This window comes from Colletotrichum fioriniae, assembly GCF_027942845.1.
Source record: "Colletotrichum fioriniae strain IMI 355084 chromosome Unknown scaffold_6, whole genome shotgun sequence".
Lineage (NCBI taxonomy): Eukaryota > Fungi > Ascomycota > Sordariomycetes > Glomerellales > Glomerellaceae > Colletotrichum > Colletotrichum fioriniae.
Genome location: NW_027076842.1, coordinates 1,620,520 through 1,643,550, shown reverse-complemented (window position 1 = coordinate 1,643,550; position 23,031 = coordinate 1,620,520). Strand labels below are relative to the sequence as shown.

The 23,031-nt window shown below is 54.1% G+C and overlaps 7 protein-coding genes across 7 annotated transcripts; 2 read left to right on the top strand and 5 right to left on the bottom strand.

Moving 5' to 3' along the window:
- Window positions 1-259: 259 nt before the first annotated feature.
- N0V96_005863 (uncharacterized protein) lies at window positions 260-2,111 on the bottom strand (the record flags this gene model as incomplete). Its single annotated transcript, XM_053189517.1, has 6 exons — window positions 260-271; window positions 322-699; window positions 837-1,229; window positions 1,369-1,552; window positions 1,637-1,720; window positions 1,849-2,111. 6 exons carry the CDS (start codon window positions 2,109-2,111, stop codon window positions 260-262), a joined length of 1,314 nt encoding a protein of 437 aa, XP_053052970.1.
- Window positions 2,112-3,966: 1,855 nt separating this feature from the next.
- On the top strand, window positions 3,967-4,968 carry N0V96_005862 (uncharacterized protein; the record flags this gene model as incomplete). Its single annotated transcript, XM_053189518.1, has 2 exons — window positions 3,967-4,125; window positions 4,204-4,968. 2 exons carry the CDS (start codon window positions 3,967-3,969, stop codon window positions 4,966-4,968), a joined length of 924 nt encoding a protein of 307 aa, XP_053052971.1.
- Window positions 4,969-6,189: 1,221 nt separating this feature from the next.
- On the bottom strand, window positions 6,190-7,192 carry GCS1_2 (Zn finger-containing GTPase- Activating Protein for ARF; the record flags this gene model as incomplete). The annotated part of the gene is made up of 3 exons (XM_053189519.2): window positions 6,190-6,272; window positions 6,397-7,039; window positions 7,142-7,192. 3 exons carry the CDS (start codon window positions 7,190-7,192, stop codon window positions 6,190-6,192), a joined length of 777 nt encoding a protein of 258 aa, XP_053052972.1.
- Window positions 7,193-7,759: 567 nt separating this feature from the next.
- Window positions 7,760-9,032, bottom strand: GCS1_1 (Zn finger-containing GTPase- Activating Protein for ARF; the record flags this gene model as incomplete). The annotated part of the gene is made up of 3 exons (XM_053189520.2): window positions 7,760-8,083; window positions 8,174-8,911; window positions 8,985-9,032. The coding sequence occupies 3 exons, from the start codon at window positions 9,030-9,032 to the stop codon at window positions 7,760-7,762; spliced, it is 1,110 nt and encodes a 369-aa protein (XP_053052973.1).
- Window positions 9,033-10,227: 1,195 nt separating this feature from the next.
- On the bottom strand, window positions 10,228-11,857 carry N0V96_005859 (uncharacterized protein; the record flags this gene model as incomplete). The annotated part of the gene is made up of 4 exons (XM_065757512.1): window positions 10,228-10,593; window positions 10,648-10,887; window positions 10,942-11,233; window positions 11,643-11,857. The coding sequence occupies 4 exons, from the start codon at window positions 11,855-11,857 to the stop codon at window positions 10,228-10,230; spliced, it is 1,113 nt and encodes a 370-aa protein (XP_065613855.1).
- A 4,005-nt stretch (window positions 11,858-15,862) lies between these two features.
- TAH18 (NAPDH-dependent diflavin reductase) lies at window positions 15,863-18,775 on the top strand (the record flags this gene model as incomplete). The annotated part of the gene is made up of 4 exons (XM_053189522.1): window positions 15,863-16,042; window positions 16,156-16,331; window positions 16,433-16,531; window positions 17,059-18,775. The coding sequence occupies 4 exons, from the start codon at window positions 15,863-15,865 to the stop codon at window positions 18,773-18,775; spliced, it is 2,172 nt and encodes a 723-aa protein (XP_053052975.1).
- A 1,028-nt stretch (window positions 18,776-19,803) lies between these two features.
- Window positions 19,804-22,031, bottom strand: N0V96_005857 (uncharacterized protein; the record flags this gene model as incomplete). The annotated part of the gene is made up of 2 exons (XM_053189523.1): window positions 19,804-21,803; window positions 21,851-22,031. The coding sequence occupies 2 exons, from the start codon at window positions 22,029-22,031 to the stop codon at window positions 19,804-19,806; spliced, it is 2,181 nt and encodes a 726-aa protein (XP_053052976.1).
- Between the last annotated feature and the right edge of the window lie 1,000 nt (window positions 22,032-23,031).

Here is a 23,031-nt window from a genome sequence, read left to right as displayed (position 1 = left end):
CTCTATAAGCTTCGTCAAGTCATACATCAAGTGATGGTTCCCCCTAAATAAAAAAAGGAAAACTCCAACGCCAACCATTCTGCTCTCTCCCGCCCTCGTCAATCAGAGTATATACAACCTCACCCTCCTCCCCGTCCCCTCAGCCTCATCCAATATCCTCCGATTCGCCCTCCCAAGCGACCACCTCATCCAAAACACCGTCCCGATACACATGACGGAAAACATCATCATCAACAAAAAAGCAAGCAAATACCTCGGATTATCCGCCGGCCTAAAGAAATACGGGCTCCAAATATTCCCAATCTGCGCCAACAAACAAACAATCGACGTCGCCGTGGCCCTCTTCTCGGGCGTCTCGCTCGCCACGCTCGCCGCCCAGCTGAAAATCAACCCCGTCGACGCGAAGGCACCGGGCAGGTACAGGAAGCTGGCGAAATACCGCGCGGGCCGGTTCGTCGTCGCCGCCGAGATCACGAAGCCGAGCATGGCCACGCAGACGGGGCCGACGATGTGGAGACCCCTGTCGGCGCGGCGGTCCGAGGAGACGGCGACGCAGAGGGCAACGGCGGCGGCGAGGAGGTAGGGGGGCGCGGTGAGCATTAGGGTCGTTGTGTTGGAGCCGAGGTGGAAGCCCTGGACGATGGTTGGGAAGAAGCTGTTGAGGCCGTGGGAGGAGAGGTAGAAGGCCATCATGCAGACCTGCGAGCGCCGTTCAAGTCAGTCGAGAACCTGTTTCTCTTCTACTTTACGTTTCCCAGGGAGGGGATAGCTGCGCTTCCTCGAACAGCGATAGGATCAAAATGAAGGGGAAAAAGGGGGTAGAGTGGGAAACTCACAAAAGCCCACGTCCTCGCATCCTTAACAGCAAGCCCCAGCCCCCTCCACACACTCGACTTCTCCTCGGGCACCGACACGCGATCAGCCGCCATCCTCTGCGCCGCGACCCGCAGCTCCTGCTCCGACATGAGCCACGAGCACATGCCCGTCCGGGACCCGACGTAGTCCGGCAGGAAAGCCAGCGCCGCGAACGCGGACGCGAAGCTACCCGCCCCTTCGATGATGAAGAGCCACTGCCAGCCCGCGAGCCCGCGCGCGCCGTCGAGGTGCGCAAAGACGGCGGCAGCGATGAGCCCCGAAAACGCCGTCGCGACGAGCATACCCGAGTAGAGGATTGCTGTGCGGAAGGCGATTTCCTTTTGGGTGTACCAGCAGGAGAGGACGTAGAAGATCTATTTTCCCCCACCCCATTGATCAGCAGAGGTTCTGAAGAGGTCAAGGAGTCTCTACGCTTCAGGGGCAGAAACAAGCTAGATTGCCTCTCGAAAACGGGGAAATGTTCGCGAGAAAAGCACGAGTTGTGTCACTTACCCCTGGGAAGAACGGTGCCTCGACAACACCGAGAATCGCTCTAATAGCGACGAGGCTCGAAAAGTTCTTTGCCGCGGCCGTCGACGCCGATACACACGACCACAGGAGCACGCAGCATGGGAGGTATATGCTCGGCCGCACGCGGGTGATGAGCATGTTGGACGGCAACTGGGCGACCATGTATCTAAATTCGCCGAGGCAAAAAGAGGGTCAGCCGCGTTCCAAGCCAGCAGAGAGAGGCCGCTAAGCATCACCAAAAAGGACTTACCCGACGTTGAATATCGCTACAGCGGTGTTGAACTGCTCCCCCACGAGCCCGAGATCCGCCTCAAACTTGTCCAACTTGGCCTGTCTATACCGCGAATCATCATTATACGTCAGATATTGCGAACAGCTCCTTTTTTGCTACGGAACAGCGGACCGCCAACTCCAACATCAGGGGAACCAAAACCGCAGGAAAAGAGACAAGAAAAAACGTACGCGAGATTATTCCTGTCGAGGTAATTGAACATGTACAGCGTCCAAATCACCGGCATGAGCGTCACATCCAGCTTCCGCACCAGCCTCTTCTCCGCCGCCCGCCACTCGGGGTGTGCCATGACCACCTCATCGGGTGCCTCGAGGACGAGCTGCGGGGATGATGAAGACGCCGGCGACGACGACGGTGATGCGGAGGGCAGCGGGCCCTTTTCGATCGTGTCGACCGAGACCTCCTCTCTACTCGTAGAGGTGATTTTACCCATGTTGGGCGAAAACTCCGATTCCTTCCAGGCTACGATTTTATCACGCGAGAGAATTATTCGAACTGAAGCGGAGAGGGGTAAAGAAGGATGAACTGATGACCGAGGAGTCTTGGTTCGGTGTGGTGGCTGGCAGCTTTTTGCCTTTTTGATATATCGAGTCAAGCCGGGCTGGCGTCGCCTCGCTTTCGGACATTGACATGACCTGGATGGTAAAAGCCAAAAGGCTTATATTCCTTCCCCCCTCCTCCCCTCTTCCACATACACATTTGCCCATCACTCACATGGCAGCACATGCGAAGTGGCTCCAAAAAAAAACAAAGCAAAACATCAATAAGCCGAAAACCGTAGCTTCCGATAACGAGCTTGGCTTCCAGGTTTGCCAGTTGCCACTGTTAGAATCAGGTCTCAGCATGTCACTATGAATGATTGTATTCTCACTTCATTGAGCGGGGGTGGACGGGAATGCCCATCACCAACGTTCCAGGCTCCAAAGTCAAAATTAAAACTCCCGGGAGCCCGAGATGCTTACATTTGCTCGGCGGCAACCAAGGTAATGTATGCAAAATGTTAAAATGTTAAACTCTACAACGCATCGCGGCTGTGACGTTGGGAGGGGGAAAGGGGGGTAAAGATGGTAGCTCATCTACGAAAGCTTGGGCTCAAGCTGGTCGAAATTTCTAACCGTCCAATGCTGCCCCTCTGCTGTGGTATGGACGAGCATGTGATCGGACGGAGACTTTTTTTTTAACTCGGCCGATGCGCTTCCGTGAGGGAGTATGATAAGGACCGGACCTTCAGAATCGTGGTCTTCATTTGTTTCTTTCTCTCATATAGAGAGAATGGCCACTATCATATACAGCGTAATGAGCGGATTTTCTCGTTGAATGATTCAAGAAAGACAGGGGATGTATATGCTCAACGAAGTTACATCACAAGTCACCTATAGTTGACCAAGTAAGAAATACTAGATCAATGGTACACATGTGATACAGAGATATTTTTGCCCAACACCGAAGCCATTGCACCAATGCGTCTCACAGTGACATGCCGTACACAACCCGCCCAATCCACACTCCTGACATTCTCACACCATCTTGCGAAGCTCAATGAGAGCCGTGGAAACTCCATAGACTATTCCGCTCGCCCCCATTTACATATTCATCCAACATTCAACATCTCCGAACTCATTTCAAATAACCGAATAAGCTCGCCGCAACGGCTCCGAGGTCCCAAAACTAAATGGAAGCAAGCACACAAAATCGAACCGACTTCGGCGCTCATCCAAACGTACAAAGGAGTAATTCTTGTCAATTATTCAGCAAAAAAAAGCCCAGCAAACAAGACGGGAATAAGGCCCAAACCCCTCCCTCCACCCCGCAACAGAACGTGAGGCTCTCTGAATGGTCGACCAGTCGTGGAAATAGACTACTTCCCAGTAAGCCGTTGCCGTCTGCCCGAAATGTCCGAATGGCGAGTTGGCACCTCATTCTCATAATGGGGAGTCGTTGAAGGAATAAGAGGGAACTACGGGAATGTGGGGATGGAAATAATTCAACGCAACATTAGCCTAACCGCATGCATCCACGGCAGTTGCGTCATGAAGGAGGCGATGTCGGTTAGAAAAACCCCGGATATGAACTATTTCCATCGGCGCGTCTTGGCGGGGTTTTCTCGGACTTTGAACTTCTTCTCTCTCTCTGTCTCTATCTCTGTGTCGCTCAGCGCAATTTCATATAGAAATCAGATTCCAACTTTATTTTGGCAGTTCATTTTATATCACTAGGTGGCCTGGAGAGTTGAAATCAACCAGACTTTACCCATTATCGAGAAATTGATCTAGCAATCGAATCTTAAAATGACATCAAGCAACGACAGCCCCCAAACCCCAGTCTCGGCAGCAATAAAGCTGCGGCAACGCCTCAACGAGACAGACGACCTGATCCTCCTACCAGGCGTCTACGATGGCTTTAGCGCCAGAATCGCACTCGAAGTCGGCTTCGACGGTCTCTACATGGTAAAAGCCCACCAACACATATTCACACTTGGCATCTCACTCTCACTCCCACCCCTTCACTAACACGAGAAAACCCAGACCGGCGCAGGAACATCAGCCTCAAAACTAGGCCTCCCAGACCTCGGCTTCGCAACTCTAGACGACATGCGCTCCCACGCCGAAATGCTCGCCAACCTAGACCCTAATATCCCCTTGGTAGCCGACGCAGATACAGGCTACGGCGGCCCCAACATGGTCGCCCGCACCGTCACACAATACGCCCGAAGCGGCGTCGCGGGCCTCCACATCGAAGACCAAGTGCAGACCAAACGATGCGGCCACCTGACAGGCAAACAAGTCGTCGACACAGACGTCTTCGTCTCCCGCATCAAAGCCGCCACCCTTGCGCGCCGCAATATCGGTTCCGACATTGTCGTAATCGCCCGCACCGACGCGATCCAGACGCACGGCTTCGACGAGGCGTTGCGCCGGCTCCGGGCGGCCGTCGAGGCGGGCGCGGATGTCGCCTTCCTCGAGGGCGTGACTTCGGCGGAGGAGGCGAGGACGGCGTGTCAGGCCCTTGCGCCAACGCCGGTGCTGCTGAACATGGTCGAGCACGGTGCGACGCCGTCGTGGACGGCGGCCGAGGCCAAGGAGTTGGGGTACCGCATGATGATTGTGCCGTTTGCGGCAATCGCGCCGGCGTACGAGGCGATTCGCGATTCGCTGGCCCGGTTGAAGGAGACGGGCGTGGTCGGGACAAAGTCTGATTTCTCGCCGAGGAAGCTGTTTAGCATTGTTGGGCTGCAGGAGGCGATGGAGTTTGATAAAGCTGCCGGTGGGAGCTCGTATAGCCAGGTGTGATGGCTGAAAGATCGATAGTCACAGGGGACAGAACCTGATGTAGAAAATTGGACGACGGCCTCTGTGATCCCAAGTTTGGTCCTGCGGAATATACACCCGACCCGCCTCGGCCGATTACTTGCCTTGTGAATACTATCCCGACGAGCACCTGCCGTAGGAGTGCTTGCCTTGCCTTATATTCAAATCGAGCGCCCTTTTTCACAACCAAGCCCAATCGAGCCCGGTGGCCGAGCGGTATAGCGCATTGAGACGTTAGGGTACGAACTTTGTGAGAAACCCTGAGAAGTCTGCTCCCCCAAGCAGATGGAGGGCTTCGTAGGTGTAGCGCAGTCAGGGTTCGATTCCCGGACCGCGCACCCAAGCTTTTGTGTTTTTGCCCTTTTTGATTGATACTAGGAGATACTGACAGGCTGCAGTGGTGAACTCTGCATGCTATCGATGCCATTCGTTTGGAGATCAGCCTACCTCCTAGACGAGCCGACGCACATCGCAGGGTTTGAGTCAGAACAATTAGCAAACTCAGTACAGCAAACGTTCATGCTGGTCAACCACATCTCGCGTCCCTTGTGCCTTCGCATTCCGAGATCTATCTCCGAGATACCTTGCAATCTGAATTCATTCTCGCCGGTTCCAAATGGGCGGTACATTACGTGCTCGGTTTCACGTCGCTGACCGGACCGTTCCGTTGACTTTCTTATGGTCCGCAATCACAACCATCTGACAAGGTTCGACAGCGCAGAGGACTATTACCGCGTAACACCTACTCTACGCCGAGCTCCTCGACCGAGATGCTAAGGGGAGCAAGGTATATCAGCTTGCTTTTTCATCTGAACAATTGATAATTATGTCGCTTATCGTTCTCCCTCGACTTCAAGATGGCAGAAGTCAGCCGATCCGAGCCATACAAGATGGTGTGGCAACAAGAAATCTTCATGTGACACGCCCAGGTTAGGACCGGGTACATTGATTTTCCACAATGCAGGGCTCTGAGTCCCGTGAGTCTAGTGTTGTAGTAAAACAGCTGCGATATCAGTATCATATGCAACCCACATGTTGCGTTAGTCAAGCTGTGCCGTGAGATATCATTGATGGCTCGAAAGTGCATTCGTATTCCGAACACTGCGTCCGCGATAATGTCCGAACATCCGAGAAGCCTGCCTTTGAATCGTTTCTATTGCAAAAAAGGGTCTCTTCGTACTGGTACAGGCCATTACACGCCCTTTACAAGGCACCGAGCTCCTTGAGCTTTGCAACGAGACCGTCAACGTCCTCGACTTTGCCGCCGCCCTGGCGTTGAGGGGGCTCTGTGAAGATTCGTTAGCTCGCAAATTCTCCAGAAGAAAACACAACCAGCCCAATTTCTTCAGCAAATGTGTCGGGGACAAAAGAAGAATAATGCCTCGCCAAAGAGCGCAAAGAACAACTCACCAGTGACCTTCAAAACCTTCAACCTCTTCTCAACCCCGATCCCGTAGTCAGCCAGCTTCTTCTTCTCCAGCGGCTTCTTCTTGGCCTTCATAATATTCGGCAAGCTCGCGTACCGCGGCTCATTGAGCCGCAGATCCGTCGTAATCACCATCGGCAACTTCGCCTTGACCGTCTCCACGCCACCATCAACCTCGCGCGTGACGCTTACGCTATCCCCCTCGCCAAACTCCACCACGCTCGCCGACGTAGCCTGCGGCCAGCCCAATAAGCCAGCGAGCATCTGGCCCGTCTGGTTCGCGTCGTCATCGATGCTCTGCTTGCCGAGGATGACGAGGTTGGACTTGTGCTCCTCGGCGGCCTTGCGCAGCAGCTTGGCCACGCTCAGGGGCTCCAGGTCGTCACCCTCCTTGGTCTCGACGTGGATCGCGCGGTCGGCGCCCATGGCCATGGCGGTGCGCAGCACGTCGATGGCCTTGGGAGGTCCCGCCGAGATGACGGTGATGTCCTCGACGCCGCCGGGCGCCCGCTTCTTCTCGCGGATGCGGACTGACTCCTCGACCGAGAGCTCGTCAAAGGGGTTCATGGAGTGTTTGACGCCGGCCGTCTCGACGCCCGTCTGGGCCTTGTTGACTCGGGGTTTGACCTAGTTTCGTGGAACCATTGATGTTAGTTGAGGACCACAATCACAAGCCAATTTCTGCAGTAGTGCCAATTGCGCTCGTGGGCAGAGCTTCGGTAGACGTACAGCATAGTCAATAACCCGCTTCACGGGAACGAGGATTCGGAGTGCGGACATGACTAGGCTCTCTCTCTGCTTCTTCAATGGCCCGGCGTTGATGTGTGGAGGGGGTTGCTTGTGGTACTGCGCAGATGGGAATTGGAGGGTGTGGTGGGAGCTCGAGGTCTTCAATGGTCAAGGTCCGTGTCGTCACTGGGGAAAATGGGACATCCGTCGTTAGCGATACCGGCTAACCTCGGGTCACCGCCCCACCGTAAGCCCTTTTCGGTCATTCGAGCGTAGACGCCGACTTGCGGGCTCATAATCCCGAAGCTTCTCATTTTTGGTCAAATTACTCGTTTGGAAATCCCGCCCTCATATGAAGGCATCTCGGCTTTGAGACGTTCGCTTCGCTCAACTCTATCCACCCAGTAGAACACTGTCGACATGAGAGAATTAGACACACTTAGCTCAACAGTTGCACAGTTAGTAGACATTGCAGGGCATAGCGTCTCTAAGATCGAAACAAGTGACATTGCAGTCTAAATTGATATTCTTTGACTTGCAGGCCTACCGAAGCACAACAACCGCTCACCCACTCAATTCCTACACCCCCTCTCCGGACACCGTATATAACGCCCGCACTCACCAGTCATCCCACCCATCATTGTCCTTCTTCGCAGCCGGTGCCGCGGCACCTCCAGTCTTCTTGCCCATAGCAGACGTACCAATCGAGCTGCCGCTCTGCGTCTGCCTCTGGTCCGCCAGACTGCTGAAGCTGTCCCAAAAGTCCTTTTTGCTCTCATCCAACGGCGCCTGTCTCGAGGCTCCGCCCTGCCCTCCTTGGCTGGGACCGCCCTCGACGAAGCGGTTGAAGCCGTCGTGGGCATTGCGGGCACCCTGCTGCGCAACGCGGCCCGCGTTGGCCGCCGCCATCTGCGCTTGCTTTGCAAAGTCGGATTCGGCAAGCTATTTTCAAGGAGGACGTCGGATTAGTCCGGAGTTCTTCGTTCGGGCCGGCGCCGGAGGAGATATGATTGAAGTAGAAGAGTCACCCACCTGTTTCGCTGTGGGCTGAATGTAGCCATCGTTGACCGTCTTGGCCGTCTTGGAAACGGTTGTTGTGAACCAGCCGAATCCCTTGGTCAGAGCAGCCACGGGATCCCTTTGCAGATCATCCACGGTCGGGATACCGCCCTCCTTCTTCTCGGGCATGGGGCTGCTGCCGAATCCTGCGTATTTTCCTCCCTGGCTGGGAGGCAAGTCTTCGGATCGGGAGGCATTCTCGGCGCCGAGCTTGGAGAAGTATTTGTCGTCGACCTTGACCTTCCTGCCGGGACTGGCGGAGCGGCTGTTCGTGCTGCTGAGAGGCGTGCCCGTTCGGCTGGCGGGCTTCGCCGCCGGTGCTGGTGCGGGCTTCTTCTCGCCGGGAACGTATTCCTTGCCCTCGACCTTGGCAGACAGCCTGTCCTTCCACTCCTCACCGACCTCGCCACTGTATCGCTCCGCGATCGTCGCGTCGTCCCACGAAATGCCTCTCATCTTGGTGTCCTCGTGCTGTTCGAAGAAGTTGCGCCAGTTCTCGTTGCCACCCAGGCGCATCCGCTCGATCTCGACCTGCTTGAATGCGTCCATCGAAATGCTGCGTACGAAAGAAATGTGCACACCGAGACCGCGGTGGACACCGGCGCACGAGAGGCAGATGAAGATGCCGAACTTCGGGGAGGCCCATTGCGGGGATGGTGCGTTGCAATCACAGCAGACGTTGTTCTTGGCCTCCTTTTGGATCGCAGCCAGCTATGAGGAGACGTTGGGTTAGCGGCGAGTCGCGAAGTCGCAAGCGAGGTATTCGACCTGGAAGGAATCTCACCTTGGCGCGCGTCTCGGGATCGACCTCCCACATGGCCTTGGAAGCCATCGTGGGAAGGGCTCAGGGCTGGTATTTGGGTATGAGGGAGAAATGCGTGGCAAAGAAGGGCAGGTTTAGGTACGTGGGAGGTTGTCTTGTCGCAGAGGAGTTGTGGAGGGGCTTTGTCGATGCCGATAAGGGGTTTTGCTGGCAGCCGACTAGGGTGCGGGAGTCTGGGCGTCTGGTCGGGTTGGGTACCTTTTAGTGACTGACGTTGCCCTCAATTTCATCCATGTATTTGAGTTTCTTGGCCCAGGTGGACGAACACGTGAGCTACCAAGTCTCTGGTAACACCGACCAACCAGTGTGTGCTTCAAGATCTATGTATCTATTGCCCTGCTTGAGTTTATGAATACTTCTTTACGCAATCGAGGCAACATATTGGATCTCTCAGGTCGGTCAGGTAGTCACGGCTCAAAATACAAGGTGGACCGGGGGACTTCAACTCCATGGGGCTCTGCTGGAGACACGACAGACAAGGAAAGGTCCAGACTTCGGTCTGGGACACTTGGCTTTTGGGGCTCTGCCGCCACCCAATGATAGTCCTCGAAACGCCATACATGCACCACTGAAACCAACCACGGATTCCCACCGAGTGGTCAACGAAAAGTGTCCAGGTCCTAGGAATTACATACCTAAAATCGTATGGCCATGGAACTCCATGTGCAAGCTGTGCAAGGCAGCACTCTGTCAGTAGCCGTTCAGACGATTTCTGCGAACTCGAACCACATTACACAACCTTAAAATCACTCGACAACGACGATGCATTCTCTGGACAATTCTTGGTGTTGCACCGCCCTTTTGTATTTTTTTGTGAACTGTAAAAAGCTACCCGATTTGAAACGTTTTGCGCCAAACTTTTCCTCTTCCTTTTAGACCGCCTCCAGCTTAAGCTAATTTACAACCCAGCATAGGGTGACGGAGAAAATGGGAGGTTAGGTAACAAGTACAGAAGAGGTGGCCGGTAAGATCATGTGTATTAGTTTAGGGATGGTGGCAGCCCTGCACATCTTGTTTGGCCTATCTACCGAGAGCGAATCTCGTCAAAAGGCAGACGTAGATGTAGTTGGCCACCTTTTTGGTGGGCACTTCCAAAAAAATTGAAATCGTCGTAACAGGTACCGCATCGTAAAGCTCGTAAAGGCAATGGCTCGGGAGGTGGGGCCGAGACGCATTGCCGGGGCTGTAGGTTGGTCGCCTACATTTAGGCGGTGGTGGCGGGAGCGGCGGCCGGGGTCTCGGCAGCAGCAGGAGCAGCCGTGGCCTCGGTGGCAGCCTCCTGGGTGCCGTTGGCCTTGGTCTCCTCCTTGGGGGCGTTGGCCTCCTCGTCGGTCTTGTCGGGGCTATCGATAGCGACCTTGACGGCGATCTCGCGGCCCTCAATCTCCTTGCCGTTCATCTCGGAAACAGCCTTCTGCTGAAGCTCCTCAGAAGCGAGGGTAACGAAGCCGAAGCCACGTCCCTTGCGGGGCTCGCCGCGAGCCTGAAGCTTCTTGATCATGAAGCGGGGGATGGGGCGGAGAGCGATCTTGGCGGAAGAAGGCTCGTAGGCGGCAAAGAGCTCCTTGAGCTGTTGAAATGTGTCAGCACTAGGCCATAAACCGAGCTAATGATGAGATAATACCTTCTCCTCGGTCAGGTCGTAGGGGAGGTTGGCGACCATGACCTTGGTCTTGGAGGCAATGCCGTCGGCGGGAGGGCCACGCTCGCGACGCTCACGGGGGGCACGAGCCTCAGCGGACTCGCCGGCCTTCTGGGTCTTGGCGGCGTCCTTGTTGGTGGCATCGGTCAGAGGCAGAACCTCAGAGGTAGCGGGAGCGCCGGCAGGAACCTCGGTGGCAGCACCCTCGATGGGAGTGCCATCCTCCTGTAAATTTGTAAGCAGCTTCTCGCAAACTATTCTTTCGCCTAAACTTACGTTGCGGCCACCGCGGGCTCCACGACCGCCACGGCCGCGGCCACGTCCACGGCCACGACCAGAGGCGCGGCGGCGGTTACCCTCACCAGCACCCTCACCGTTGGCACCCTCAGTCTTCTCTCCAGCGGGCTCAGGCTTGCGGGCAAGCTGAACAGAGACCTTACGCTCGAGAATCTCCTTGCCTGAAAGCTCAGAGATGGCGCGCTCAGCCTCAGAAGGGGTGGAGAGGTCGACAAAGGCGTAGCCAACAGGTCGGTCGGTGCGAGGGTTCTTGGGAATGGAGACGGACTCGCTATGAGAAAAGGCGGGTCAGTATGAGTTGGCATGTGTGACGCAAGTGGGTGGAATTTTGCGGGGCAGGGGAGGGATGAGAGGCCACGCTGCAACATCGTGACAGTTGAGAGAAGCGGTCTAGGCAACAACAGCAGCAGGGCAGTAACAGACGCAACGCGACGCTCAACCTCGATGCATCGTGAGTCAAGTGCAAACGATGCAAGCAAGTGGGCATCGATGCGATGTCAGAAGCAGTGCCGTAGAGGATATGTGGGGAACAGGTGCTTTGGGAAGGTACAGCTTGCTCATCAACAAGCTCGCACTACCGCCTACAGTAGGCGCCCCCATGATGGAATGACGACAGGTTGTAGTCGACAATAAGGTCGGTGACGACAAAAGTGACAACGAGAAGATTCGCGACGACTTACACAAGGTAACCCTTGAAGAACTCCTTCAACTCCCCCTCAGTTGTCGCGTAGGCCAGGTTGCCGATGTACAGACGGCGTCCCTCAGCAGCGCTGGCGAGGACGGCATCGTTGTTGGCGGCAGGCTTATCGGCGGCCTTGTCGGAGATAGTGGCATTGCTCAGAGCATTGGTAACGTCATTGACGGCTTCGGAAACCTTCTCGACGGCAGCAGACATTTTGGCGGTGTTGGTCTGGTGGATGGAGACGGAGGTTTGTGGTGGTTGAGGCTGCGTTTCGGTGAAGTGCGTGATAACAGATGACGTGCGAACTTGGACCCGGTGACAGGAACGAAGATTCGAGATTGATGGAGAATGGAAGTTCGGTGGATTAGAACTCTGAAACAATGAGGGGGAATTTTCTCAGGGTAGCTTGGTGCCCTAGAAAGCTTGAAAAAAGTTGACAGACGACGTTGCGTTGCGCGGTGACACAGGATCTTGAATTTGTGATGTGGAGGGAAAGGAGAGAGGAAAGGGATGGCTCAAGCCGCGACCTCAAATACAAATATTTTTTTTCTGGTGAGCAGGGGGAACTGAGGACGAGGGTAAGCGAGGCGCAAACCCACCGAACAGCAGGTGCGGCCCACGTTCTGGGTACCTTGGGATGGCAAGAGCGGGCTGCTAGGCTGTTGTGGCGGTGCGGAAAGACGAGGGTGTGGGTGGGTACTTGCCTATTGTGTCTGCAGCAGCCGGGTAGGGGGGTATGGGGTAAGGAGAAGGGGGAAGGGGGAAGGCACGAATGGAAATGACGGCAGCGCAGCAGCTTTCCATATGTTTCTCGCCGGATGACGCGATGGGCCTATTGTTTTTTTTTTTTTCTTTCTTTCTTATGATTACGATATATTTATCAACAGGAACCCAAGACAGAACAGTCCTTTTGTGCAAACACACAGTCACGGCTTCGGTTTCACGTTAGAGGGTGCCTTTGAAGCATGAGGCAGGATCAAGCTGTTCAGCTCATCTCTTTCCCCACGCGTCAACTGTTTACCCAATTTAATGTACCATCAGGTAGATGGTGCCTACCTTAGGTAGGTGCCTTATTAAGCCGAACCTTCATGAAAGGTGGTCTTGCCAGCGTTGAAGTGGAAGGAGGTCCCCTTACCAACCCTGGGAAGGTAAGGCGGTGGAATGCCATCCATCCAGGAAAGACCCACATGATAGTGTTGGACATGGCAGGTACCTGACAGGCCATCTGTTCAAGCCACAGAGCACGGGCTTTTCGAGATGGGCCAGACGACAACCCCTGCTAGGAGAAGAAAGGTGCAGCTTCTTCATTGCTTCTTTTTGTTCTTCTTTCTTTCCCCCCCTTTCCATCGATGTATTTATGGTGTACGGAGTATCACTGCCGGCACCTTCATTTATACATCAGGCCTTATCAGCTATGTCAGTCGTCAACATAAGCCCTGACTGGCTGGAAGACATTTATGCTGAGCAATCCGACAACAAAAAACATGCAACTCACACGAGAAGAAATCTGTGTGATCTGCCCAGGCGGTGACAACAGCATCGGCCTATCAGGGCGGTGGTATGACTCTTCCCCCGCAAAATGGTCGTGATGGGATCCTAGCCAAGCCAGGCCTGAACCAGTGCCCACCCGCTGATGTGCGTGTCCGTGGAGCCACTGGCCACCAGAAATCCGACAAAGATCTCGGCAGCTACGGTCTGGTCTCTACGGAGTACGGATAGCAGACCTGACTTGACTACTCCGTACACAGTACTGCGTAGGTATGTGTCGGCCCGAAGTTTGCGGTTACCCGCGACCATTGTGATTGCTCATGTGCGATTTTCAGTCCACAAACCTTGGGGTCCGATACTTTGGCATCCTCAAGATGGCCCCTAGGTGCTTGCTGGCCCGATTTGCTCACGTTTGCCGCATCCACAAATCCCGATTGGCCACCGATATTCGTACCTCATTTCTCAACATCGGCAAGACTTGCAGCAATTAACGCGGCTGTCCTGGGGCCCGCCTATCAACTATTGGGAAAACCCGCCTCACCTAGCATACTCTCTCCTCAAGCATATTGCTGGCCGTGTATTTTTGGGGATTGCTCGCCATGCGTATCTACGCTGTGAGAGTAGCAGCATGGGATGCTCTCGTGCAACATTATGTCGGAAAGCTCACAATCAGCCCAATATCGGCGAATCTTGCTCTTTCATCCTTTGCTTGTTGGTACCATTCGTGGTCTAGTACGAATTACCCTTATCTGCCCGAACATGAGTTGATTTCTCTTGGAGCTAGCGCTGTGCAAATAACCTTTTTGCCAACGACCACAGTCAACAACCACGACCAGTCTTTTCGACCTTACTTGACTGCCTCGTGCGACGGTGTGGGAGACATGATTCGGAGCTTTAAATCCACGGTCCATCGCGGGAAACTGCCCTGTATGCGTACGTCTACCGAATGGATTTTGTTTTGCTTAACCTTGCCTCAGTGAACCTGATCAGGCTGGTTCATCTCAGCTAAACCATATGTCAATGCAGTTTGTTTTCTAGGTCGGTTTGCACCTTGCAGTAGTCTATCAACTGAACTGGACGTTGAGACTAGAGCAAGCGACGGGACACAGTCAGCAGCGTAATTACCCATCTCCAATCCCAAGCCTCAACTACGGCAATACAAGACACTCGCAGTTGGCACACACGCGAGTGGCGCGACGGCTGGCCCGGCCGGTTCAGCAATGTGGCTCCGGCGGATGCCGATTCAGGGCCCGTCTCCCGTCCCTGGTCAGCATCGTCCTCCCGTATCTATGGGACCGCGGAGAGATGCTTTGGCATCCGGAATGATACAATTTCCCATGGCCCACTGGATCTCGCGGAGCGCATGAAGATTTTGGTGAGGGTCCCCTAGCAACCCACGCTAAAGCTCCATGGGTCCTAACGGTGCAATGCAGGGGGGTGGCCAACAGAGCAAAGAAGGGACGAGGGCAGAAGTTTCCCTTTGTCCCTTGTCCTGGACTTAGCTTCTCCTATCAATCCCGCGCTCTCATGTCCGATATTGATGTCAACACGAGCGAATATCCGATGCTCAACCAACACCAATCAACAAGGGGATGACTGTCGCGCGTACAGATCGACAGACAATCTCCCACCCAGAATAGTATTGGGGATGTATGGATAGCGCAAAGGGCAACCGCTCGAGCAGAACAGATGAATCCTCGTCTTCAAACCTGCGCATGCTATGTCACTTTTTGGTCGCCATCGTCAGCAAGAATCCTGAGCTCGCGTGGGATTTGGTGAGGACGGAAACAGTCGTGTCAGCAGGTCGAGGCGTGGTGAGGCGGAGACCTGAGTCGTGAAGGTTCTTCCTGACTTTGCCTCATCTGTCGTCTCGCAGTAAAGCGCCTCAAGCTTCTCCACAAGAGCTTCTTCAGAACGGGGCATGCTGTCACTCGCCCTGCCTGGAGAGTGACACCAGCGCCGACCTCCCGTGTGCGAGGTGGTCCCAGCCCGCCCAACCGTTACCTTGCATGCAAAGCAGCACACCGCCGCATCTTTAGTTGTTAGGGGGTCTCAGCCCACGAATCGCCGCTCTAATCTCGTTGGGATTAGTGACTGTCTAAGTTCCGGCACTGGGTCCTGGTGCTCTGCATCTCTTCGATGGGATTCTCTCGCATCTGTGGCGCATGCAAAAAAGTACCTGAATCTTGGGGAGGTCGGCTGTTACCCATGCTTGTGGCTGACCGATACACAGACCTTGACAGGCTGCCTTACACTCGCTCGCAAGAGCATGTGCCCCAGACAATTTCATGCACTCAATGACGTTTCGAGGATTGTCTCTAAACTCGACTATCACGACGTAGAATCCCTCTTTTTTCCAACTTTTACGTCTGACTGAGAATTCCAAAATCTCTACTTGTACGTGAGTAGCTCAAAATCAACCCAGTGCGATAACACGTGACTTTACAAAACAAAGCACATGCATTTTTGCATTTTTGCATTTTTGCGCCTTGAGAGTCCGAATGGCTCCTGCAGCTCCGATGCCGCTGAGAAGGCAGAGAAAAACATTTCCGAGAAGCTGCACCCCCGCGCTAGCAGACCCAAGAGCCGCTACTTCTTAGAGTCACGATTTTGAAAGGTTCCACCCGGATCACGCTGCAATTGCGTTCACAATACAAGCAAGTCCAGATAGAATCTGCCATCAGCTTTTCGCAAGCAACAAGTACCCCGCTTCAAAATCGGTTCAACAACATGGTCACCGAAATCACCGGTCCCGAGCCGGCCGTGGTGGCTGACCTGCCAGGCCGGTCGATGCTGGTCCTTTACGGCTCGGAGACCGGCAATGCTCAGGACATTGCCGAAGAAATTGGACGCAATGCCCAACGTCTGCATTTCAAGACCAAGGTTGATGAGATGAACGGAGCTCAGTTGGTAAGTCTTCTTAGGCCTGAATGTGCCACTGCAGATCTGTCCAGCAATGTACTTCATTACACGGACTGAGTCTCTGGGCACTATACCTTACACATTGCTGACCTCTCTGGTAGAGCATGTTGCTTCAATACTCAATGGTTATCTTCGTCATATCAACGACGGGTCAGGGAGATATGCCTCGTAACTCGATTGCCTTTTGGAAGAGCCTTTTGAGGAAGAAGCTACCACCAGGCTGCCTCAGTGCGGTCAAGTTCACGACCTTTGGACTTGGCGATAGCCTGTACATCAAGTATGTCTTTTGGTCCTTTGGTATTGTTTCCCCTTGTTGCACTCGTTGGGGACCACAGTTGCTATTGTTGGTAATAATTCAACGGCTGATATTTCCCACAGATTTAACTGGGCTGCCAGGAAGTTGCATAAGCGGCTAGAGCAATTAGGTGCCGTGGAGTATTATCCACGAGGCGAAGCAGACGAGCAAGACTCGGATGGGTAAGTTTCTGTCGACTTCCTTTTACTTCGCCCTCATTTCCCATCTTCGTCTCGGGTGGTTTTGCATTCTGTTCTGTGACAAAGCTGTTCACCACATCAAGATGCGGGACCACTCTCATCTCTTGGGATCTCGTCTCTGTGTACTTCTCCTGTTGTGGGTATCCTTCTCATCTAGAGATTCAACAAGCTTTGTAGTGGACTTATCCCTCAGCGTGCTGCTCATGAAAGAACGGATGCTTGGGGTCCAATCATCGAAATGCCAGTGCGTTCGATACGGTCTACCATTTCACTCGACAGTGCTTGAGTCGTTCCGCCTCGTCAGCCCCAACCTGCGACAGGTGGGCCGATCAGTCTTCCCAAGCCTTCTTCAGAACTTGTCGACATTCCCGTATCCTTCCTCTGTCGCTTACGCCCGTTTATCGAACATACGATAGGGGGTAGATATCCTGCTTCGTGTTAATGATACCACAATAAACCGCTCCCCCAATTTGTATCTGGTCTGATGATCTTTACTAAATATCGAGCAGAGCGGACGAAAGATACATGCCCTGGGCCGCAGACTTGCAAAAGCGGTTACTCGAGCTGTACCCCCTGCCAGAAGGGGTCTCTCCCATTCCAGAAGGCGCTCTTTTACCCCCGAGGTACACCGTCGAGCTAGCCACGAGCCCAGAGACACTACAAAATGGAACCTCTGGCAGCAGTGGCGAACATAAGACAAACGGGCATGTGGTAGAAATCGGAGACAACGATCAGACCAACGGAACTTCTCCCAACTCAAACACAACAAGCGCCATCGAGGATATAACACATGCAACTAATGAAATGACTATTGCCGAACCTTCTCCAACGGCAGACGGGCTCGAATCTCAAAATAAAACCCCCCCAACAACTCTCTTACCCATCCCTGACGGCCATGCCGCCTCCCTCGAACTCAATGAAAGAGTAACCCCTACAACACACTTCCAAGACGTCCGTCTCGTCCGCCTCGCCGTCTCGCCTTCTGCCAATGGACCTCCCACAATAAATCCGTTTGACAGCCTAACGATTTACCCAAAGAACTTCCCCCAAGACGTCCAAAAGCTCATAGACCTAATGCAGTGGAACAACATTGCAGACTCTCCACTGTCCTTTAGCTCCTCTTCTGGGGGCACCAATCTCCCTCGCGGTCTCTACATCAGCCACGACCGCCCGACAACCCTGCGTGATTTGCTCACGCACAATCTCGACATCACCTGCACCCCGCGCCGAAGCTTCCTCAAAGAGATGTACTACTTCTCCAGCGACGAATACCATCAGGAGCGCCTCCTCGAGTTCACCATGCGCGAGTACACGGACGAGTTCTATGATTACACCACCCGGCCCCGCCGCACCATCCTCGAGGTCCTCGAGGAGTTTACCTCCGTCCGGATACCCCTGAACCGCGTCCTCGACATGTTCCCCGTCATGCGCGGCCGGGACTTTAGCATAGCCAGCATTACGCACCATCCCAGCCTCCCGCCCTCTCAAGGGACGGCGCCAACGACTTCAACAACAGGAATGAGGACGAGTATCACCCTGCTGATAGCCCTCGTCAAATACCAGACCATCCTCCGCAAAATCCGGCAGGGCCTCTGCTCCCGCTACCTCGAGTCCCTGACCTCGCCCGGGACCCCTCTCCGCATAACCCTCAACCGCAGCTCCGCATCCCTCCACGGGCCAGTCCACGCCCGCCGGCCCCTTTGTGCCATCGCAACTGGCACCGGCGTCGCGCCCCTCCGTCTCTTCATTGAAGAACGCTTCTCTCGCCTCGCCTCAGGCGTGAGCGTCGGCGATACGGCCGTCTTCTTCGGCAGCCGTAGCCGAGAGGCAGATTTCCACTTTAGCGACGTCTGGGAAGACCTCAAGACGAGGTTTGCCCTGCCCTCTTTCACTACGACGACCGATGCTGCTGCTACAGCCAACGACGCCGACGCCGCATCCGCAACAACCACCACCCCCAAATTCGACGTCCTGCCAGCCTTTTCCCGCGACAAGTCCACCCCGCGCGCCTACGTCCAGGACGTGATCCGCAACCACCCCGAAACCATCCGCGCCATGGTCGCCTCTGACGCCATCTTCGTCGTCTGCGGCGGCAGCCTAAAGATGTCGCGCGCCGTCAAGGAGGCCGTCAAGGATTGTTTGCGCGGCGATTCGTCGAGGTACCCGAACGACGCGGCCGTGGAGGCTGCTTTTGCGAGGTTGACTTGGTGGGAGGAGATTTGGTAAAGGGGCAAGAAGCACCGCCATGAGAGTTTTCTCATCGCTTAAGAGGGGTCAAATTGGGGGGACCTCTCCTTGATAGAGTCGTTGGAAGGTCTCGATACTACATAGTCCACGTGCCCAACGCAGAAGATGCAATAGATTAGACAATGAGGTTAACCGCTTATCAAAGCAGTTTCCCTCCTGCTTGAATTCACTTAGACTTGGACCTGCTATCGTGTATAGTAGACAACGTTATGCAGATTAATCCTTCTTCCGACGTGCACTTGATCCATCCATCTAGCTCCATAATCCTGGGCCGAACCCAATGTGAGTGCTGCGTGCTACGTGCTGGAGCGCCTAGCTATATACATTGCATGCCAGAAGTGACCAGTCGTTGCTATTCATGGCGTCGGGCGGGATCGAAATCGGTGTTGCTGGTGTCTCTTGGTGGTGTTTCCTCCATGGAACCACACCCATGGGAAAATCACGGATGGAGAGAGAGGGGGGGGGGGGAATATCATTCATTTGATTTTTGATTTATTCATTTGTTTCTCTACGATGCTGAGAGCGGAGAGTAGAGATGGTGAGGCTTTGTCTAGATGCTAGAACATGGCAGCCTTGGTGGCCTCGCCACCTTTCCTTTCTCGCATCATTTTGAGCATATCGCAAACAGAATCCAAGTTCTTGGGTCGGCTCTGCTCGTAGCTAGACTCCGTACTCTCCATCTTCATCTCGAAGAGGGCCTTCCTCGTCGCGTGATCAACCAAGCACTTCCCAAGCCCAATTTTATGGGTACCTAAACGCCGGCATGTTTGTATGCTGATATCCCTGTGTCCCCCTTTCTGGGTAGACATCCTATCCTAAACTCCTTCGCTTTATTTTGATTGTTCCAAATGTGAAAAAATCTGACTGCTGAAAAAAGAAGAAGAAAAGAAAGTAAAGAAATAGGAAGAAGTAGAAATAGTGCCGGCCGCTTCCTCTGCAGACGTGCATTATAAGTGGTAATTCGTAAAGATAGTCATTTTTGAAAGAATGGCAGGCTTTTCATGTCGTTAGTTCTCCCAGCTGTAGCGACGCTCCGCCATCTGAGGAATATGGATGAATTCGGAACCGTCGAGGCGTTGCAGGCTTCGCAAAGAGTTTGATTCCGCTTGCTGACTCCTCTCTTCATCTGGTAGGCTCACTTGTCTCGTCAAGTTATCCTGAGCCATCAGCTCCTCCTCAAACTCGGTCCAGTTGCTTCCCAAGGTATCGGTAGATAGGCGATGAGCAGTGAGATCCTCAGGTACGGCAAGGTTGGTCCCTTGAGAGTATGCTAACGGAGGTGGAAACGCCTCGGGCTCTGGAAGAGACACGTTCTCTGGCAAAGGGCCCAAGCAGACGATATTGGATGGGTCGATTGGTGCTCTTTGATGGGTTGATGGAGGCGGTGAAGGAAGGGCAGGCAGAGCAACGTTTGGCGGCATAGGTGAGAAGGTGGCGCGAGTTGCCGTAAACGCCTCGCTCTCGGGGGACACAGGTTGAGGCAGTGTGTTGCCAGGGTTGCTGACAGTGAAGGTTGGTGATGGGTACGACGGACCTTCTGTCAGGGGTGATGGGAGATCAGATAGGCGGTTCGTCCATTCTCCAGCACGGGGGCTCATTGGCGATGGCAAGGAGCCATGGGTTGATGAAGAGTTTTCGCATACTGTGGGAGACGAAGGCGAAGAGGCAGATGCTGTAGATGAAGCAGGCAACAACCCAAATTCTTCAGGTCTGAAAGTCGCGACAGGGCTCGTGTACTGCATCGGCTTCTCGGCAGGCGGAAAGTCGGCCGGATCCTCTGGAGGGGAGTACGCCGGAACAGGGCCTTGGAGTTGGAATTCAACTTTTCTCCTCGCAAGCTCGTAGGCGCTCATGTCTTGCGTGTCTTCCGTCCCGAATTCGGTGTGCTCATGTATCGACTTGGTGTCGTCTCCATCCAGCTCGACCGGACCTATCGGTGCAGGCAACTCGTACACTGCATGGTTGGCATCAGCCGCAACCTCCACAGGCTGAGCCGTGCTGCCCATAACTTCGTGCGTCGATACGCGCTGAGTCTTCTTTTTGCCCCGCACTTTTGTGAAGAACTTGGCCATGGGGCTTCTTGGAGACTCTGGCATAATTGACGACGCAGCATCTTTCCCATCTTCCAACGACCTAGTCATCTCCTGCGTCTTTCTCTGGCGGCGGCGGTAGAAAAAGAAACCAGCAAGCATTATCAGGCAAGCAGCGATCACGCCTGCCGCAATGCCGCCCATCTGCGCCGTCGAGAGACCTGTGTGAGAATTCACCTGGGCCGGTGGTGGGAAAGGGCTATTGCTGGGCTGCAAAATGCTCTTCAGCTGAAATGATTGCAAAGGTGCATCCGGGAACAGAGCCTGGTGGAGAGAGAACACGCCTGTATCGTACTTGGTAATCAAGTAAGCTTCTTGAAGAAACGATCTTCCGATGATGAACGTATTGGTCAAGTTGGAGGCTCTTCGAAGAGGGAAGTAAGGCACTGATGGCTCGCCATATTTGATCGTCTCGCTCTGAAATGGATATCGCAAAACTTGGGCAAAGGCTGCAGCTGTGATTGTAATGTTGACCACGCCCGGCACGGTGAGAGGGTGGCCAAAGTCGTCACTGTTGTCGTGGCTAGAAAAGGAGAAAGTGAACGAGTAGGAAGATGCGCCGGCCTTAAAGTCGGCGTACTGGTCATCGGTGAGAGTATACAGGTTGAAGGTGTTGTTGTAGGTCAGGTTGAATGCACTAGCGAATTCATCGCAAATAGCGTCAGGGAGCCAAAGAAAGGGGGTTGAGCTGTCGATCATGGCACTGAAAGACGTGGACATGTTGGACAAGATTCTCGTCTTAGCATCCCAGCCGCTCGGCATCTCCTTGCTTTGTGGCACAGTAACTTCGACGCCACGTACCAGGGCGTGAGGCAGACCATCGCTTGGATCTAGGGAAAATTCGTTGTTATGTGGGACAAAGCGACTCGCGTCGTAGCCTCCCAGAGTGACAGAGCACGGCGTGCCAGACATGCCCACTGCAAGAGTTAGAATATTACCGCAGAAGAGTATAGCATGCACTTACTGTAGTAGGCGCCAGCAGTATAGCCGTAGCTGTAACTGGGGATCCATCCGTAATTCTTGACCGCTTGCGTCAAGGGTGATTCGGCAACCTGATTGCCAAAACTGCCCTTGGTGATGCCGAGTCCAAGATATCCAAGATAGTAGTCGGTGCTGTTGATTGACGCGGTCACAATGTTGTCCATGCTCATTCCATCCCCAGTCAAAAGCGTGCTTGAAAGCTTGTCCAGCCCATAGTCGCCGTTTCCTCCATAGCCGAGATAATCAAGACCAAGCTGCCATGCGCCCAATGGATTCCAGGATTTCGAGTCGGCAATGGTGAATACGTTGCCTCTGGCGGTGTTGCACAAAGGCTCCTCTTCATGAGATATTAGCTCTGATATGTCTAGGCCAGAGCGCGAGCTGGCATCTATGCGCTGATGAACGACGGCTGAAAGACTTACTTGCAAGACAGCCACCGGCCCCAATTGCCCAAAATTCAGACAAGGACGTGCTCGCAAGAACATTGACATACTGTCCCGGCGTGCCGACTTGAAACTTCACTGTCGACCAGTTGCCGTCGACGCCGTACCTTGACTCAGTTAGACATGAAGTTGCGGGCCCAATTTAGAAAATATCTCAGCGTACCAGTCGGTTGAAGGAGTGAGAGCCACTGCGGATTGACTTTGTGCGCGAACGATGCTAGCGAGCACCGTTGCGACAAAGATTGTTGGAAGCATGTCGTCGATCTTGAGACGGAACTCAGGGAGTTGTTCATTCGAGGTGCGCCGAGTCACCAAGGCGTCTTTGCGATGTGCATGAGCGTCCCGAGGGAAGGCTAGCCGTACGAAGGGGCGTCTCCATGAACCAGAGCTGTCGTCGAACCGTGTTTGGGAATCGCTTTCGTATATCCGTATGCCGTGTGCCTAGCCTAATGCCTCACGGATCCCAAGGCTACGGAAATTTGTGTCGAACAAGTGATCAGCCGTGAAGAGCAGAAAAATTGGGAGGGGAAGAGGGGGACACGGGCAATTGAACTCTACGGGATGATCAACAGGAAAAACTAACTTCTGCCATCCATCGGATTGAGTGGGTGGCAGCCAAAGCAAGATAGCGTCCATGGTCATCCAAGCAAGGACAAGCCCGCGCTCTGCCAACTACGGTCAAGGGCTGTGCCGCAACAAGCAAGGGAAAGCCGGAAGGCCA